This window comes from Chenopodium quinoa, unplaced genomic scaffold (assembly GCF_001683475.1).
Source record: "Chenopodium quinoa cultivar QQ74 unplaced genomic scaffold, ASM168347v1, whole genome shotgun sequence".
In the NCBI taxonomy this organism is placed as follows: domain Eukaryota; kingdom Viridiplantae; phylum Streptophyta; class Magnoliopsida; order Caryophyllales; family Amaranthaceae; genus Chenopodium; species Chenopodium quinoa.
Window position 1 is genome coordinate 2,982,971 of NW_018744066.1, and position 20,344 is coordinate 3,003,314.

Consider the following 20,344-nt stretch of genomic DNA (forward strand, 5'->3'; position numbering starts at 1 on the left):
GAGATGGAGGGAGTATTTTATAGATACAATCGTTTAAACTATGAAGTTTATGTTTAAGGCACAATCATCTAAACTATGAAGCACATTCTATTCGTAATTTTGTATATCATTAATTCATTACTTACTTAAAAAATTAGGAAGAAGCCAAGTAAAATTAGGGCAAGGGGGCAATCCAAATTCCAAATTAAGCGTGGCATAAAAATGGCGCCAAAAAAACTTCCTGCAAAATTCTGGCGAACAATGGTGACTACTTAAATTCTGACCCTCAGATTTCTTCTACTTTCCCACCTCTCTTCTCTTTCTCTCTCCTCAAAATGCAACGACAAAGGTCAATCCTCTCCTTCTTCCAAAAACCCTCGCCGGTAAACCGCAACTCCACCGCCGGCGATAAGCTCAACGCCGCCGGAAACCGCCACAGCCTCCCTTCTCAGCCGAGCTTCAATGGCGGTCCTAAGAAACCTAACAACACTGCTTCGGCATCAACTATTTCTCAACTTGAAGAAATCCGAGGAACTGACACTCCTCCCGAGAAAGTTCCTCGTCAAGTTCAATTTGATGATTTAACTCCTACTGATAATAAGAAATCTTCCGTTTTCTCTAGTATTTTGCATAAATTTGCTAAGATTGATCCAGTTGACAAAAATTCTCAGCGGTTCGTTGTTTTTCTACTTAAACCTCGCATTTCTAGGGTTTTTATTTTGATGTTTCTGTTGTTTTCGTTCAATTTTAATTGTTTAGATGAATTTGATTGAAATTGCTGTGTAATGAGAATGGATGAATTAGGTAATTCTAGTGTTAGTGTTGGAAATAAGGATAATTTGCGGATGTGCTGTTTGGAATTATTCTGTAATTGTAATTTTTTTTTATTTTTATTTATTATTATTATTATTATTTTTTTTTTGATTCAATTGTTATTATATTGGCGCTTTATAGGTTCTAGCTTTGTAAATTGCTTTGACATGTTTTTTTTTTTCATTTGTTTGGGTGTTTAGAATGAGCCCATTGAAGGATTTTGACAATTGATAGGACCTGGTGAATTACTTCATCTCATTCAAATTGTCCGGCTTCATTTGTGTTGTGTTTAATCATACTCTTCAGTGAAGGATGGAAATTTAAATGTATTATGTGAATTGTCGATTCCAAAAGCAAGTCGGATGATTAAAATGGTATGTTTTAAAACCGAAATCTGGAAGGTATTTGTTATTGTTAAACTTTTGTTTGATGAAAGACAGAAAGACTTGGCCATTCCGAGTCTATGCTCTCAGTAGCTCAAGTATGTTACATCGAAATGTGGAATGTTACAGTTTTCTGCCTTGTGATTTGCAGACCGTCTTTAGTTACTGTACCATTACTCGAGTTTTTGATTTAGCCTATCATGTACTGCAATATATTCATTTGAGTTGTGACCCTTGCAGGAACCAAGACAAAGGTGGATCATCGGTTGTTTGCTCGATGTTTGATATGTTTAATGAATGCAACAAAGTGCCCAAGGAATCTGGCTCTTGTAAGGTTCCTGAAAAGAATTCTAATGGGGCGCTTAACAAGGACTATTCAGTGAAAAGCAACTGTGAGGTCATTAATCTTGAACCAGATACCCCATCGGGCCGGCCCTTTGTTCCACGCCTAAAGCGAATTCAAGAGGATTGCACTAATTTTGGCAATATAAGTGATTTCAACTTGTTGAACTCTAGCAAAAGAGTGAAATTTGCTGAAAATACAAAACCAGTAAACAAGAGTCCTCAGGAGGTTTCAGAAGTAGCTAGTAAGTTTGAGTGGCTCCATCCTTCAAAGATTAGGGATGCAAATGGAAGAAGGCCTAGTGATCCTCTTTATGATAAAAGGACACTATATATACCATTTGACGTCTTAAAGAAAATGTCAGCGTCACAGAAACAGTACTGGAATGTGAAATGTCAATACATGGATGTGCTGCTCTTCTTTAAAGTGGTATGTTCCAGTTTTAACTGGATTTTCTCCGATAGTGTGTAGGTTAATAACACAAATTTGTTTGTATTACAATGTTAAAGTTCTCTCTTTTGAAATTACTGGCAAATATACTGCACAATGTAGGGAAAATTCTACGAACTATATGAGCTAGATGCTGACATAGGGCACAAGGAACTGGATTGGAAACTGACCAATAGTGGTGTGGGGAAATGTAGACAGGTATATTTGGCTCTTATACTATTTGTTAGCTGCAAATTCTTGGTTTAGCGGCTTTAGTCAATTTGTGACATTTATTTGTCGACTCTGTTCAGGTTGGTATTTCTGAAAGTGGCATTGATGATGCCGTGCAGAAGTTGGTAGCTCGAGGGTAGGGAAATCTTAGCATAACGTATTTCTATTTTCATCCTGTTTGTGTATAAATCGTAAATGTTGCTTATTCTGTTTTAATTATGTATGATTTTTATTGGTGAAGCTGCAAAAAGGTAAATATATACCTTTTGATGTATGATTTTATTGCATACCTTTTATCTGGTTTTTAAGCATTTTTCTTTGAAATGTGTGTGAGTCTGCATATAACTACTATTTTCCTTATGCTGAGTGGCAAATTGCAATAGATTTGTGATTATTTTTTCGAGTTATCTCTTCCTCTTCTACATTATCTTGGATTTTGGTTCATATTGAATTCTTTGAGAAAACGTTAGAGGCTTTTTGTTTATTTGTTTGTTCAAGTATTATTTTTTCCTAGTCTACAAAAGAACAATGTAATTTGCTATAACAATCTGATACTCTCTCCATCCTTTGATGTTTGCTCCACTTGCTTTGAGAGTCAATGTTTAAAATTGTTGACCACATATTTGCATTAATCTATAAGGAATAAAAAAATATATTTTGATGAATCTTCTCTTTTTATATTCATCATAGCATTTAGTTTCATGATATCTAATTATTATTTTTATTTAATTTTTTTAGTAATACGTAATTTAAGCTATAAACAATCAAATAAGGTTTAACATTAAGGAATGGAGGGAGTACTAAAGTATTTAGCCCAATTAGCTTCTTGCTTTCTATTGTTTGGTTTGTTCAATTCTTCATTTATTATTTATTTTTTAATTTATTTTTATCAATAGACTTGTTATCCATCACCTTTCAATTCAAGACTTTCTTTGTGTAGAAAGTTTCTCTTGTGTAGAACATCCATAGTTCTGGACTTTGGATTGCTCATGTGAACAAACCATTTCTTTCCTTTACATAATCACATGCTTTTGTGAAGGCATATGTAAACATTTCACTTTTGTGTAAATTGCTTGTTTGTGTTACTTATATTTGAGATTTGAAAATTTGTCATTCAAGGTATAAAGTTGGGCGAATAGAGCAGCTAGAGACATCTGATCAAGTTAAAGCAAGGGGTGTTAATGCTGTAAGTCCTCTCGGGCCTGTCTTAAGGTTTTAAAGTTGTGTTATCTATGACATTATCTGTGTTTGTACTTTGGTTTCTATCTTTCCAACCTCATATATTATCCAAAGACTTCTCTTGATGAAATTCATCTTGCCTACCCAAAAGACAAGCAGTTTGGTGCATGAAGATTATTAAGACGAGTCAAGTTAATTTATTTTTGTTTAACAGCACACAGGTCACAAGAAAACTGGCAAGGAATATGTGGCTTTGTGTGAAACAAATACTTGATAATTTTTTTCCCATAGATAGCTTTGCTAGACGGGGAACATTAATTTCTTTGAACTTTTTACGACCTCATCCGTGTCATACAGTAGTAATGCAATTTATTGGATACGGGCGATCAACTTTATTAACTGTGTTCATGGTTCAGTTCAATAGCATCATGGAAGTATAAGGGATACTGCTATTTTTATGGATCCATCTATCTTATTATTTCCTCCTCACACTACTTTTGGTTCTTGAAACTGGGCTTGTAAGAGAAGTGGTTAGTATAGCAAGTGCAGAGATCAGGTTTGCACCTCTAATGTTCTGCTTTCCGCCTGTGTCATAATCATCATTTCATCATATGTTAAACAGGAATCTTGTTTGGTGACTGGAATAAAGCATGAATACCACTAAAAAAGGCCATGTAGAGGAGGGTTCACTAACTGGAATACCTAAGACAATTCATTCAAGAGCTTTTGCTTGAAATGTTGATGCCCACTTCTCTTTATTATTGCAGAACATTCTAATGTCTCTTTTAGTTTTAGTTTGTCGACTTGTCGTGACAATTATATCCTTAAATAACTACAATCATGGTTTTCAGGTTATCCCTAGAAAGTTAGTCAATGTGATCACACCATCAACAGCAGCTGATGAAACCATCGGCCCTGATGCTGTCCATCTTCTGGCAATAAAGGAGGTTTGTCGATTTGAAGTCAACTAATTTAATTCACTCTTCTTGTTGCAGATTTTATATCATTTTATTTTGAAATACTGCAGGGATCTTGTGGGGTGGATGGTGGTACTTCAGTATATGGGTTTGCTTTTGTTGATTGTGCTGCATTGAAGATTTGGATTGGTTCTGTCAGTGATGATGCATCCTGTGCTGCTCTGATGGCCTTGTTGATGCAAGTACGATCTTGAATTTCATGATAAATACTCTTATGGATGTGTGGCTCGTGCAATTGAGATTTAACTTTAATATTCTAATTTATTGATTCTAGGTTTCACCGAAGGAAATTATTTATGAAAGTAGAGGTAAACATTATTTTGTGATTGTATCCGTCAGCATACTTTTATGAATTTTCTTTTCCTCCCTCACCTGTGAATTCTTTTACAGGATTATCAAGAGAAGCTCAAAAAGTGCTTAAAAAGTACTCATCTACAGGTTTTTCTACTGATCTTGTAGATTTAGAGTAGATTGCTTTCAGTTAATTCTTGATTTTATATCAGACTTTCCTTTTCAGCATTAATTGCTATATTTTCTGTACTAGCTCTCTTGGAGATAAAGTTTGTTTGTTAATATCATAAGCGACTAGTCATATGTATATATTCTGAGAAAGGTTGTATAGTCAAAGCATGTGATAAGTAGTTATAATTTTTTTCTTTGTTTCACCAATATAATGGCCAGGAATCTGTAATGCTCACATGTACTTTTCCTCACTAAACATTTAATTTGAATCAAAGCTAAATAGGAACTATCCTTGACCTTTGTTTTTTGCGGCTAGAGTAAGAATGCTACTGAGTTGATTACCGAGGGGCCTCACTGAACTGGCTCAGCTCTGTTGCAGTCTTACTCCTCATTATGGCAGGATATTGAGTCAGGGTGTCAAAGATGTAGCAAACACTTATATTTTGGCTATTTGTTTATCACTTTAACAGTGATGTCCAATACTTTTATTATGGAGTATCCCTTAATTTATTAATGGTTTCAGGTTCCATGGGTGTACAAATTACACCCATGCTTCCAGTTAATGGTTTCTTGGAAGCCGCAGAAGTGAAGGCTGTGATCCAGACAAAGAAATACTTCAAAGATTCTGGCAACCTCTGGGATCATCTGCTTGATGGTGTAACAAATCATGAATTTACCTTGTGTGCTTTGGGCGGTCTCATTGATCATTTATCAAGGTTGATGGTATGTTTACTACTTTACTGTTTAATTTGTTTGTTATAGTACAATTTTGTCAGCATCTTTTACAATCCTTGTTGCTTCCTTTTATAGTTGGATGACGTTTTATGCTATGGAGCTGTGTTGCCATACCAAGTATATAGAGGTTGCCTCAGAATGGATGGGCAGACACTTATTAATCTTGAAGTTTTTCAGAACAATGCTGATGGTGGTTCAGCTGGTGGTCCTCTGGAACTTGAATGTATTAAAACAATTAACAATATCATGCTGCTTCAATGTGTATATTAAGAGTTTAATTATTTTGATTTCAGGTACATTATTCAAATATCTTGACAACTGTATAACCCCTTCTGGGAAACGACTTCTGAGGAGCTGGATTTGTCATCCACTAAAAGACATTGATGAAATCAATAATCGGCTGAATGTTGTTGAGGCCTTAATTATGCGTTCTGAAATCATGTTAATCATAGCACAATATTTGCGCAAGATTCCAGACCTGGAAAGGTTGCTTGGCAAGGTTAAAGCTATGGTTCATTCACAAGCTATACTCACGTTGCCCTTGGTAGGAAAGAAAACATTGAAACAAAGGGTAAGGCCGCTTCTATGTTGTTTCTTCTGCACTGTCTCAATTGTATTCCTGCATTTTGAGACCTCTCGCTTTGTGAAACTGAGTTAACCAACCTTATTTATTCAACAACTCTGTTGATTTGTCTGTGTTGATGCTTTTATCAGGCAAAAATAAGTACAATATTACATAACATGTAGAATTAACTAACAATGTCAAGACGGATATGAAGAAGGATTTTCAATTCACCAGATGTCTATGTTACTTGTGCTCTTTATTTCACCTCAAGTACGTAGTTGGTTTTGGCACTCATACAAGGGTATGTGCAATTTGACACTTATTTGGGGCTGAGATTGTGAATAGTTGTGTCAGTTACCTGTACACTGCCTGTGTCCAACATGAGAACTTGTGGTCAACATTATACCCTAGTACAAGTGACATAGCCATGTCATATGACTGAAATATTTTAAAGTGCTGAATTTTTGTGAAGATGTGAGGGCTCTGAACCTTCTGTCCTGATATTTGTAGTCTATATAGAAATGTAGATATTTTTGTATAATTAATTGGCTTATTGTGTGTAATCATGTATTTTAGCTTCGCTGCTTGCTAGTGGAAGGATTGATTAGGTAGCTTGTGAAATCAAGTTGATGTTTTCCTGAAAAATTAAAAGTTTCATTTATAAAGTTTAACACATAATTCAGTCAATTTGTTACAGACTCCATTGCTCATGTCACCAATTTTTGTAGTTTTTATGGAATCTGGAGTGCTTCACTATGGTCATTGTTTTGTTTAAATATTTGCATTAGAAGTTTGTGCTTGTTATATGTTGCTAGTTGACTCAGCTTGCTATCCAATACATTTACCACAAATTAAGACCCTAGGCATTCTAGGGAGCTAGATGTGTTAATTGAGAAAGGTGACCTTATTTATGAACTCTCTGATGAGTTAAGAGAAGATTCTCTACCATAAGCTCCTTCTTAAAAATTGTAATTTTTTTTTTTTTTTAATGCACCAAACAAAATCTTAAAAGAAGGATTCAATCTTATCCTATACATGGTTAGCTTGTGTCTTACCACATTGCTGAAATGGCAAAGTACATCATTAAGTTCCTTGAAATTGTGTTTTGGGCCTCTTGGCTATTCAATTATGAAGTATTATTTATCATGTGTTGCTGCCTTTTTGCAGAGAAATTACAATATATAGAAGCTTTATGTTTGATATGCTGCAGGTGAAAGTATTTGGACTGATTGTTAAAGGTTTGCGGATTGGGATGGACTTAATGAATGTGCTATACAATGAAGAGCATCTCATGTCACGGCTATCGAAAATAATGGACCTACCCCAGCTTAGTGAGCAAAATGCGCTTAGTGAGTTTCTTAGCCAGTTTGAAGCGGCTATAGATAGTGACTTTCCCAAGTATCAGGTCAGTTTCTTTCAGATTGGTGCATATTGGGTTTTAGAAAATTCTGCATTAGGTGCTTGAGATACGAAAACAGGAATGATCTAAAAAGCTTTCTGTTTTTTCTAATCTTAGAAATCCCCCTTCCTTTTTGTCATGTTATGCACCAAAGATACAGTAGAGGCCTCCTTTCCAATAACCATGCTATCATTATACATTTAGTAGAATAAGTCACCTTTACTGCTATATTTCCTCAGGAAATCAGAACAACCTATTCTCATCATATTTCTTGTCCACATGCCTGAAAGGCTGAAATCTAATTTTTTTAATGTATTTTTTTATATATTAACTAAAAGTTTGTCTAACATTTCAGGATCATGATGCGACAGAAGCTGATGCGGAGACACTTTCTATTTTGATTGAGCTGTTTGTTGAAAAAGCTAGTCAATGGTCTAAAGTAATATTTGCTCTTTGTTGCATAGATGTCTTAAGATCTTTCACCGCCATTGCTATTGATTCAAGTGGATCTATGTGTCGACCTTCTATATTACCCCAGTCAACTTCTATTGTTTGCCAAAATAATGAAGGACCTACATTGAAGTTCAAAGGATTGTGGCATCCATTTGCCCTAAGAGAAAGTGGGTTGCCTGTGCCAAATGACATAGTTCTGGGTAAGGATACAAATGGCCATCTTCCGCGGACTTTGCTGTTGACTGGACCAAACATGGGGGGCAAATCCACACTCTTGCGTGCTGCCTGTCTAGCTGTTATATTGGCACAGGTTCTTATATACTTTTAATTATTTTTGGTTTAATAAAGGACTGCCTGTCCAACTATTGTATTGAAGTACTAAATTGTCACATATTTCTAATTTTGTTGCTTATATTTTCATTCAGCTCGGATGCTATGTTCCATGTGAGACGTGTTCTCTATCAGTTGCTGACATTATTTTCACAAGGCTTGGTGCAACTGATCGGATTATGACCGATGAAAGTAAGTTTCATGACAGCTTTTCCCACTGATTTTCTTGATTTAGTCTCTGATGCAATTAGATATAAGTTGATTGGATTGCCATTTAATGGTCCAAGTCATAAGCTTTCAACCCAGGAAGAAGTTGCTTGTAGCTACATTGTCTGTCTTGATCAATTATGGACTGCTAAGAAGATAGTGCATCCAAACCTCAAACAATGCACTCTACTACTGGCTTCTGTGCTTTGTCACTGACATAATATGAACTTTCCTTTATATTAATATTATAGGTATGTTTAGAGTTGTCAAAAGTTAACCTGACCCGAAATACCGACTCAAACCCGTTTATTAATTGACCCATCTGAACCCGAAAAAATGACTACCCAAACCCGACCTGAAACCAACCCTAGACCCGAGTTGACCCGAGTATGTGAGACCCGAACCCGAACATGAACAAACATGGAGATGACACGAATGTAACCCGTAAATTATTGACCTAAACCATACCCGACTTGAACCGAACTTGACCCAAACCCGTTTTAACCCGTCAAAACTCGAATTTAACCCGACTTGTTACTTAACCTAATCTGAATTCAACCCAACCCGTTCCTAACTCGACCCGAATTTAACCTAACCTGTTACAAACACGACCCGAAATCAACCCGACTTGTTATTGACCTGACCCAAATTCAACCCGAGTTATTATTAACCCGACTCGAATTTTACCAAACCTATTACTAACCCAACCCAAAAATTCAACCCGTTTGATTACTAACCCGACTCAAAATCAACACGACTTGTTATTAACCTGACCTAAATTCAACCTAAATTATTCCTGACCCGATTTCAAATCACCTTAAATGCAATTTAAACTACCTTGTTATTGTTGATCAAAGCATTTTGTCTAGGGAGATCAAGTCGGTCCAGCCAGCAAAATAAAGGAGCATCATCCTCAAGCCTACCACGAACATTTATAATAACAAATAAAGATCATATATGGTTCCAAACGTCATTATATGACCCCAAGATATATCCCCTAGAATTTCAAGATTTTTCGACTCCGGGCCCCGAAACCTCCAAAACTTTTCAAAAAGCGTGGATATATCTTGGAACATTTTTCAAAATTTCAATTTTGGAAATTTTTGACTTTTTTTCGCCCAAATATAAAAATTGCCGAAATGATTACCATGGTCATAAATACCCTCCGAGAGTCCAATAGGGTGGATGGAACCATCAAATTTGCCTTTAAACGACCAATTTACCGGTTTACAACTTACACTGATTTCATTAATCAAGACTACCACGAACTTTTATAACATTAAATAATATGGTTCCAAACGACATTATATGACCCTGAGATATATTCCTTAGAATTTCAAGACTTTTTCGACACTGGGCCCAAAGACTCCAAAAATTCTCAATAAACGTGGATATAACCTTCATTTTTTTAATTTTTTGACTTTTTTTCCTCTGGAAATTAAAATTGCCGAAATTTTTACCATGGTCTCTAATACCTTCTTGGAGTCTAATTAGGTAGGTGGAACCATCCAATTTGCCTTTAAACGACCAATTTACTGGTTTACAAATTGCGCCGTTTTCATTAACTCAAGTCTACCACAAAGATTTATGACAGCATATAATGATCATGTATGGTTCCAAACGGCATTATATGAACCCGAGATGTATCTCCTAAAATCTAAAAGTTTTTCGACACCAGGCCTCGAAACATTTTAAATTCTTAAAAAACGTGAATATTAGCTTTCGATTTTGAAATTTTTTTACTTTTCTTCGTCCGGTAATAAAAATTGTCGAAATATTTACCATGGTCCCAAGTACCCTCCATGGGTCCAATTGGGTAGATGGAACCATCTTATTTGCCTTTAAACGACCAATTTACCGGTTTACAACTTGTACCGATTAAATTAACTCAAGCCTACTACGAACATATATGACAACATATAATGATCATATATGGTTCCAAACGGCATTATATGACCCCGAGATGTATCCCCTAAAATTTCAAGGATTTTCGACACCAGGCTTCGAAACCTCCAAAATTTGAAAGTGTGGATATTAGCCTTAAATTTTGGAATTTTTTTACTTTATTTTCGCATGTAAATAAGAATTTCCGAAATATTTACCATGGTCCCTAATATCCTCCAGGAGTCTAATTAGTTGGGCGGAACCATCCAATTTGCTTTAAAATGGTGAATTTACTGGTTTACAATTTGCACCGATTTCATTTAACTCAAGCCTACCACGAACATTTATGACAACAAATAATGATCATAAATGATTCCAAACGACATTATATGACCTCGAGATATATTCCCTAAAATATCAAGTCTTTTCGATACCGAGTCCCAAAACCTCCAAAATTTCTCAAAAAAGTGGATATTAGCCTTCAATTTTGGAATTTTTAGACTTTTTTTCGCCTGTAAATAAAAATTGCCGAAATGTTTACCACGGTCCCTAATATCCCTCAGGATTCAAATTGGATAGGTGGAACCATTCAATTTGCCTTTAAACGGCCAATTTATTGGTTTACAAATTGCATTGATTTCATTAATTCAAGCCACCACGAACATTTATGACAACATATAATGATCATATATGGTTTGAAACAGTATTATATGACCCCGAGATGTATCCCCTAAAATCTCAAATCTTTTCGACACCGGGCCCCGAAACCTCAAAAATTTCTCAAAAAACGTGGATATTAGCCTTTAATTTTTGAATTTTTTGACTTTTTTCGGCCGAAAATAAAAATTACCGAAATGTTTACCATGGTTCCGATTACCCTCTAGTAGTCCAATTTGGTGTGTGGAACCATCCAATTTGCATTTAAACGGCCAATTTACTTGTTTACAACTTGTACTTATTTCATTAATTCAAGCCTAAGCTACCACGAACATTTATGACAACATATAATGGTCATTTATGGTTTCAAACGTCATTATATGACCCCGAGATGTATCTAATAAAATCTTATTTCTTTTCGACACCTGGCCCCAAAACCTTCGAAATTTCTCAAAAAGCGTGGATATTAGCCTTTAATTTAGGAATTTTTTGACTTTTTTTCCCGGAAAAAAAAATTGCCAAAATGTTTACTATGGTCCCTAATAACCTTTGGGGGTTCAATTGGGTGGGTGGAACCATCCAATTTGCCTTTAAATGACCAATTTACCGGTTTACAACTTGCACCGATTTCATTTACTTAAGCCTACAACGAACATTTATGACAACAAATTACGATCACCTATGGTTCCAAACAACATTATATGACCCCGAGATGTATTCCCTAAAATTTCGAGACTTTTAGACACCAAAACCCGAATACTCCAAAATTTCTCAAAAAGCGTGGATATTAGCCTTTAATTTTTGAATTTTTTGACTTTTTTCGCCCGTAAATAAAAAATTGTCAAAATGTTTACCATGGTCCCTAATACCCTCCAAGAGTCCAATTATGTGGGTGGAACCATCCAATTTGCCTTTAAATGGCCTATTTATCGGTTTACAACTTGCACCGATTTTATTAACTCAAGCTTACCACGAATATTTATGACAACTATACTTATCATATATGGTTCCAAACGGCATTATCACTACGTGAAAAAATGAATTTGGCACCGGTTTAAACCCGGCCTAAGGCACCGGTTTGAACCGGTGCCAATGTGGGGGATGCCAAAAAGGGGTTTAAAAAGGCACCGGTTCAAACCGGTGCCAAAACTTGAAATTGGCACCGGTTAACCGGTGCCAAAAAGTACCAAAAAAATTTAATTCACCACTTTTGGCACTGGTTAACCGGTGCCAAAAGGGCTAAAAAATTTATTTTATTATTTTTTTTTCTTAAAAATTAAATAAACTAAAATTAAATGAGAATACAAAATTACTCAAAAAGCGTGGATATTAGCCTTCAATTTTTGAATTTTTTGACTTAATTTCGCCCGTAAGAAAAAAAATTCCCAAATGTTTACCATGGTCCCTAATATCCTCCGAGCGTTCAATTGGGTAGGTGGAACTATTCAATTTGTCTTTAAACAACCAATTTACCGGTTTATAACTTGCATTGATTACATTAAATCAAGTTCACCACGAACATTTATGACAACATATAATGATCATATATGGTTCCAAACGTCATTAAATGACTCCCAGATGTATTCCCTATGATTTCAATACTTTTCAACACTGGAACCCCGAAACCTCCAAAGTTTCGCAAAATGCAAGATTATTAGACTTCAATTTTGTAATTTTTTGACTTAATGTTTACCATGATCACTAATATGATCCGGGTGTCCAATTGGGTGGTGTGAACCATCCAATTTGCCTTTAAACGACCAATTTTCCGGTTTACAAGTTGCACCGATTTCATTAACTCAAACTTACAACGAACATGTATAACATCTAATGATCATATATGGTTCCAAACGACACTATATGACCCCGAGATGTATTCCCTAAAATGTCAAGGTTTTTCGAAACCGTACCCAACCTCCAAAATTACTCAAAAAGCGTGGATATTAGCCTTCAATTTTGAAATTTTTTGACTTTTTTTTCGTTCGAAATTAAAAATTGCCGAAATTTTTACCATGGTCCCTAATACCCTCCAGGAATCCAATTGGGTGGATGTATCCATTTAATTTGTCTTTAAACGACCAATTTACCGGTTTACAACTTCCACCGATTTTATTAAATCATACATACCACGAACATTTATGAAACCATATAATGATCATAAATGGTTCCAAATAGCATTATATGACCACGAGATATATCTCTATAATTTCAAGACTTTTCGACACAGGTCCGAAACCTCAAAAAATTTCACAAAAAGTGTGGATATTCGCCTTTAATTTTAGAATATTTTGACTTTTTTTGCCCGGAAATAAAAATTGTCGAAATTTTTACCATGATCCCTAATACTCTCTATGAGTCCAATTGGTTAGGTGGAACCATCCAATTTGCCTTTAAACGACCAATTTACCGATTTAAAACTTGCACCGATTTCATTAACTCAAGACTACCACGAAAATTTATAACAACAAATAACGATCATATATGGTTCTAAACGACATCTATGACCCCGAGATGTATCCCCTAAAGTATCATTTCTTTTTGACAACGGGCCCGAAACCTTCGAAATTTGTAAAAAAGTGGATAATTAACCTTCAATTTTGGAATTTCTTACTTTTTTTTTCACGGAAATAAAAATTGCCGAAATGTTTACCATGTTCCCTAATACCCTTTTCGGGGTCCACTTGGGTGGGTGGAAGTGTGGAACCATCCAATTTGGCTTTAAACGACCAGTTTACAGATTTACAACTTGCATCGATTTCATTAATTCAATCCTACCACGAACATTTATAACAACATATAATGTTCATATATGGTTTTAAACGACATTATCATTTATGACAACATATAATGATCATATATGGTTCCAAACGGCATTATATAACCCCGAGATGTAATCCTAAAATTTCAAGGTTTTTTGACACCGGACCTTGAAATCTCAAAAATTTCTCAACAAGCATGGATCTTAGACTTTAATTTTGGAATTTTGTGAATTTTTTTCATCTGAAAATAAAAAATTACCGAAATGTTTACAATGGTTCTAATACCTTTCGGGAGGCAAATTGGAAGGGTGGAACCATCCAATTTTCCTTTAACAGTCAATTTACCGGTTTACAATTTGCATCGATTTCATTTACTTAAGCCTACCACGAACATTTATGACAACATATAATGATTATTTATGGTTTAAAACAATATCATATGAACCCGAGATGTATCCCCTAAAATCTCAAAGTTTTTCGACACCGGGCCCTGAAACCTCAAAAATTTCTCTAAAAGCGTGGATATTAGCCTTCAATTTTGGAAGTTTTGATTTTTTTCGCCCGAAAATAAAAATTGCCGAAATGTTTACCATGGTTCCTAATACCCTTCGGTAGTCCAATTAGATGGGTGGAACCATCCAATTTGCCTTTAAACGACCTATTTACAGGTTTACAACTTGCACCGATTTCATAAAATCAAGCTTACAACGAACAATTATGACAATATATATAAAGATCATATGTGGTTCTTAACGGCATTATATGACCCCGAGATGTAATCCTAAAATTTCAAGGCTTTTCAACATCGGACCTCGAAATCTCCAAAATTTCTTAACAAGCATGGATCTTAGACTTTAATTTTGGAATTTTTTGACTTTTTTTCGCCCGAAAATTAAAATTGCCGAAATGTTTACTATGATCCCTAATACCCTTCGTGAGTCTAATTGAGTGTGTGTATCCATCCAATTTACCTTTAAACGACCAATTTACCGATTAACAACTTGCACCGATTTCATTAACTCAAGTTTACCACAAACATTTATGACAGCATATAATGATCATGTATGGTTCCAAACGACATTGTATGACCCCGAGATGTATCTCCTAAAATCTAAAGGTTTTTCGACACCAGGCCCTGAAACATTCTAAATTCTCAAAAAACGTGGATATTAGCCTTCAATTTTGGAAAAATTTGACTTTTTTTCCCCTGAAAATAAAAATTGCCGAAATGTTTACCATGGTCCCTAATACCCTTCGGTAGTCCAATTGGGTTGGTGGAACCATCTAATTTGCCTTTCAACTTCCAATTTACCGGTTTACAACTTGCACCGATTTCATTAACTCAAGCTTACGACGAACATTTATGGCAACAAATAGTGATTATATGGTTCCAAACGATATTTTTTTACCCCAAGATGTATTCCCTTTAATCTCTAAAGCTTTTAATTTTGGAATTTTTAGACTTGTTTTAGCCCGAAAATAATAATTGTCAAAATGTTTACCATGGTCCTTAATACCTTCGTGAGTCCAATTTGGTGGATGAAACCATCTAATTTGTCTTTGTTTACTGGTTTATAACTTGCCTCGATTTCATTAATTCAAGCCTACCACGAACATTTATGACAACAAATAATGATCATATATGGTACCAAACGGCATTAAATGACCTTGATATGTATCCCCTGGAATTTTAAGACTTTTTGACACCGGGCCTCGAATCATTAAAATTTCTCAAAAAGCGTGGATATTAGTATTTAATTTTGAAAATTTTGACTTTTATTTTGTCCGAAAATAAAAATTGCTGAAATGTTCATCATGGTCCCAAATATCGTCCGGGAGTCCCATTAGATGGGTGAAACCATCCAATTTGCCTTTAAACGATCAATTTACCGGTTTACATGTTGTACTAATCTCAAGCCTACTACGAACATCTATGACAACAAATAATGATCATATATGGTTCCAAACAGCATTATATGACCCCGAAATGTATCCCCTAAAATTTCAAGGCTTTTCGACATCGGGCCCCGAAACCTCCAAAATTTATCAAAAAGCGTGGATATTAGTCTTCAATTTTCGAAGTTTTTGATTTTTTTTTTGCCCGGAAATAAAAATTTCCAAAATGTTTACTATGGTCCCTAATACCCTCCGGGGGTCCAATTGGTATGGTGGAACCATCCAATTTGCCTTTTAACGGCCAATTTAATTACCGGTTTACAACTTGCACGGAGTTCATTAACTCAAGCCTTTTACGAACATTTATGACCACATATAATGATCATAATATCATATATGATTCCAAATGACATTATATGACCTGAGATGTATCCCCTAAAATATTAATACTTCTCTACACCTGACTCCGAAACTTGCAAAATTTCTCAAAAAGCGTGGATATTAGTCTTGAATTTTGAAATTTTTTGAATTTTTTTCGCCCGAAAATAAAAATTGTCGAAATGTTTACCATGGTCCCTAATTCCTTCCGGGAGTCCAATTGGGTAAGTGGAACCATCCAATTTGTCATTAAACGACCAATTTACCGGTTTACAACTTGCACTGATTCATTAATTCAAGCCTACCACAAACATTTATGACAACAAATAATGATCATATATCGTTCCAAACAACATTATATAAACCCGAGATGTATCCCTTAGAACTTCAAGACTTTTCGACACCGGTCCCTAAAACCTCCAAAATTTCCCAAAAAGCGTGGATATTAGCCTTCAATTTTGGAATTTTTTTGACTTTTTTCGCTCGCAAATGAAAATTGCCGAAATTTTTACCATGGTCCCTAATACCCTCCGGGAGTCCAATTGTGTGTGTGGAACCATTCAATTTTCTTTTAAACGGCCAATTTACCGGTTTACAACTGGTACCGATTTGCCGGTTTACAACGGTCAATTTAATAAACTTGCATAGAACCTGACTTGAACCGAAATTGACCCAAACCAGTTTTAACCCATCAGAACCCGAATTTAATATGTCTTGTTACTAACTTGACCTGAATTCAACCCGTCTCGTTCCTAACTCAACCCGAATTTAACCCAACCTGTTACAAACCCGACCCGAAATCAACCTGACTTGTTATTGGCCTGACCTAAATTCAACCCGACTTGTTATTGACCCAACCCGAATTTTACCAGACCTATTACTAACCCGACTCAAAATCAACACGACTTGTTATTGTCCCGACCTTAATTCAACCCAAACTGTTCTTGACACGATTTCAAATCACCTTAAATGCAATTTAGACCACCTTATTATTGTTGATCAAAGCATTTTGTCTAGGGAGACCAAGTTGGTCTAGGCCAGCAAAACAAAGGAGCAGCATCCTCAAATTTAAGAGTTAAATATAGTATATATTTGTTGTATGGTCAAAGGAGATAATTATCTTCCTAAATGATGAACTATCGTTCCCTATTATATTTCCATATATATTGTAGTCAAAGGAAATAATTAGCTTGATAAAAATGATAATTATCTATTTATAGTTAGTTGAACCCGTATATGACCTGACTTGGAAATGATCCGACCTTAATTGTAACCCGGAAATTATTGGCTTGAACATAACCCGACTTGACCTTGAGAATGTCCCGACTTGGAAATGACTCAACCTGATTATAACCCGCAAATTATTGACTTGAACCGAACCCGACTTGAACCCGAGAATGACCCGACTTGAAAATGACCCGACCTGATTATAACCCGCAAATTATTGACTTGAACCGTACCTGACTCAATCCGAGAATGACCCAACCTGATTCTAACCCGCAAATTATTGACTTGAACTGAACCCGACTCGAACCCGAGAATTACCCTAACCCGTGAAAACCCGAATTAAACCCGACCTATTGTTCACCCGACCCGAATGTAACCCGACCTAAACCCGATAAGAAGTATGATCCGACGTGACCCGACTCAAGCATGACCCAACCCAAACCCGACCCGTATAGGTTATGGAATTAATCTGAATTGACCCGACCCTAGTTTACCCAACCCGTTTACCCGAATTGACAGCTCTAGGTATGTTGTATTTGTTTTATTGTGAGAAGTTATCTGGTTTGCCTAGAAAATCATTGCTCATCTTTAACCTGGCTATTGCTATTCATTTCTGTGTAATACTGCCTGATATAGATGTACAACAGTCACATTAACTCTTTTACTTAAAGAGTTATAAAAAAGCTTTTGTATTTTGACAAGGCTCCTGCATATCATGTTATACTTCTCAATGGTTGAGCTCCCTGTGATATCATTATTTTGGTTTATCATATATGCATAATCTTGTTTCAGGGTACTGAGTTGTAAAATTTACTGTTGAAACTTAATCGTGCTGAAATAATCTGCAGGTACATTTTACATTGAGTGTGCTGAAACAGCATCAGTCCTCCAAAATGCAACACAGGATTCTCTTGTCCTTCTTGATGAGCTAGGTCGAGGAACAAGTACTTTTGATGGATACGCCATAGCATATGCTGTAAGCAACTCTTTAAACTCTCAATTCCTACCACAATTTTTAGTAAGTGGTCATAAAATGAAATATTCTGCCTTGGCTTTAAATGGTCTACATGAATACATGATGTGCCAAGCTTCTTAAGTAGTTTGTTGTATCATAATAAATACCATGTCAATTGCATCACTTGCATATGCTAACTGCTGTTGCTAATATCATGTGGATCCACATCACTCAGGTTCCAAAATTAGTGGACTATAGGTAGCTATGTGCTCCTGAAAGTCAAAACTTGGGAGTAACCTAATGGTTTAAATGAACATTTGATAGATTTGCCTGTTGTTCTAAGGGAGTCTTTTCTGCTGACGTTAATTGTTATACAACAAATGGATGTCTGAGATTGATATGTATTGCAGCTTAAGACACAGTGACACACTGGCACCCACACAGATGGATTCATACCACCAACAAAGCTTTTTATAATTTTCAGAGATCAAACTGGGTATAATGAGTCTTCTTTAATGGTAAATCAATAATTGCATGTAATGGAAATTCTGAAGTCTGTCATGGAAGAGAATAGTAGCTTGTCATATGTGATCAATGTCTTGTCCTGCTTTACTTGATAATATTGGTTGGCAGAAATTAGTCTATTTTGAGAACAAGAATTTAATATAGTTACGTATCTTTGATAAGTCAATCTTTCTGGTCTTCTCACGTATCTTTGATAAGTCAATCTTTCTGGTCTTCTCTGCAGGTGTTTCGCCATCTAATTGAGAAGGTGAACTGTCGTTTGCTGTTTGCCACTCATTACCACCCGTTAACAAAGGAATTCGCGTCCCATCCTCATGTTTCTCTGCAACACATGTCTTGTGCTATGAAACCAAGATCCTCCACTGGAGAGGACTTTGATTTGGTGTTTCTCTACCGACTTGCAACTGGAGCTTGTCCTTCAAGCTATGGCTTACAAGTGGCTCTTATGGCTGGTATACCCAAGCAAGTAGTAGAATCTGCTACGACTGCTGCTGAGGCAATGAAAGAAATGATAGGGAAGAGCTTCAAGTCAAGCGAGCAAAGATCAGAGTTCTCAACCATCCATGAACAATGGCTAAAATCCATACTTTCTCTTGCATGTTGCAAAGACAGTAATCTTGATGATGATACTTATGATACCCTGTTTTGCTTATGGCATGAACTAAAAATCTCATATAAGAACTCTACGGCTCCGTTATAGAACAATGCATTGTAATTTATAAGCCATTAGGAGGTTCAGGAGTTGTTCTCATTAGGTTTTATGGGCTAATTTAGGTCTTCTGCCAGGTAAAAATTTGTATGTAAGCTGAAGTTGTAATCGGTTTGGTGTAAGATTTAGAAGTGCATGTACTCTGGTGTAAAGGCTATTAATGTATAGTTGCTTGCTACTTGCTCTATTTCTCTTATTTTGTGCATGTAAATTTAGCTTTTTCGCTTGTGATTTGCGATTACACCACAAAGCACGGATACTCCATTCAATTGTTATACTCGTATCAGGTATGATGTTAGACATTTTCACACATTTAGATATTTGTTAAGCGCACGAAAAAATTGTGATGCGTTTTTTGTTTATTTTAATTTTGTAACAATGTTGATGGTGTGCACACCAACAAATAAATTTAAATAATCTGTCGATCCATCCACATAACTAAGTGACAACTTTGGTTTTACAGAGCTTTTTTTAGCAATATAAATTGCTTTACATCTATTTCACTTATGTGTTCAAGAAAATACGCAAATGGTGTTTAACTGATGCATGATTATAGAATTTGTTTTCATTGGAGTTCCTATTATTCACAAATTCATTAAATATACCAAAAAGGGTATTATTTTGAATTATTTGTCAGTATAATTTATTCTTATAAAATAAATAATAAAAATACAATGCAAAAGTTTAAAAATTTCCCTTTTCGACTCATGATTTTCATTTTACTCCCTTTTTAATCATTTTTTTAATTTTTTTTATTATAATAACTTAACATGTGCCCATGTACACACTGAATTTTAAAATAGATAAAAGGTCTGAGAAACTTTATTAGTTTATTTTCTAATACTTCATAATTGTTATGTAAAACAGAT

General features: G+C 35.4%; 1 protein-coding gene across 1 annotated transcript; it reads left to right on the forward strand.

The window, feature by feature from the left end:
- The first annotated feature begins 314 nt into the window (after positions 1-314).
- LOC110691046 (DNA mismatch repair protein MSH7-like) lies at positions 315-19,671 on the forward strand. Its single transcript, XM_021867982.1, has 17 exons — positions 315-652; positions 1,416-1,947; positions 2,071-2,166; positions 2,259-2,314; positions 3,298-3,364; positions 4,209-4,304; positions 4,385-4,516; positions 4,609-4,642; positions 4,725-4,772; positions 5,320-5,519; positions 5,607-5,733; positions 5,825-6,102; positions 7,307-7,501; positions 7,851-8,258; positions 8,374-8,470; positions 18,135-18,262; positions 18,990-19,671. The coding sequence occupies exons 1-17, from the start codon at positions 315-317 to the stop codon at positions 19,464-19,466; spliced, it is 3,309 nt and encodes a 1,102-aa protein (XP_021723674.1). The 3' UTR covers positions 19,467-19,671.
- The last annotated feature ends 673 nt before the right edge of the window (positions 19,672-20,344 follow it).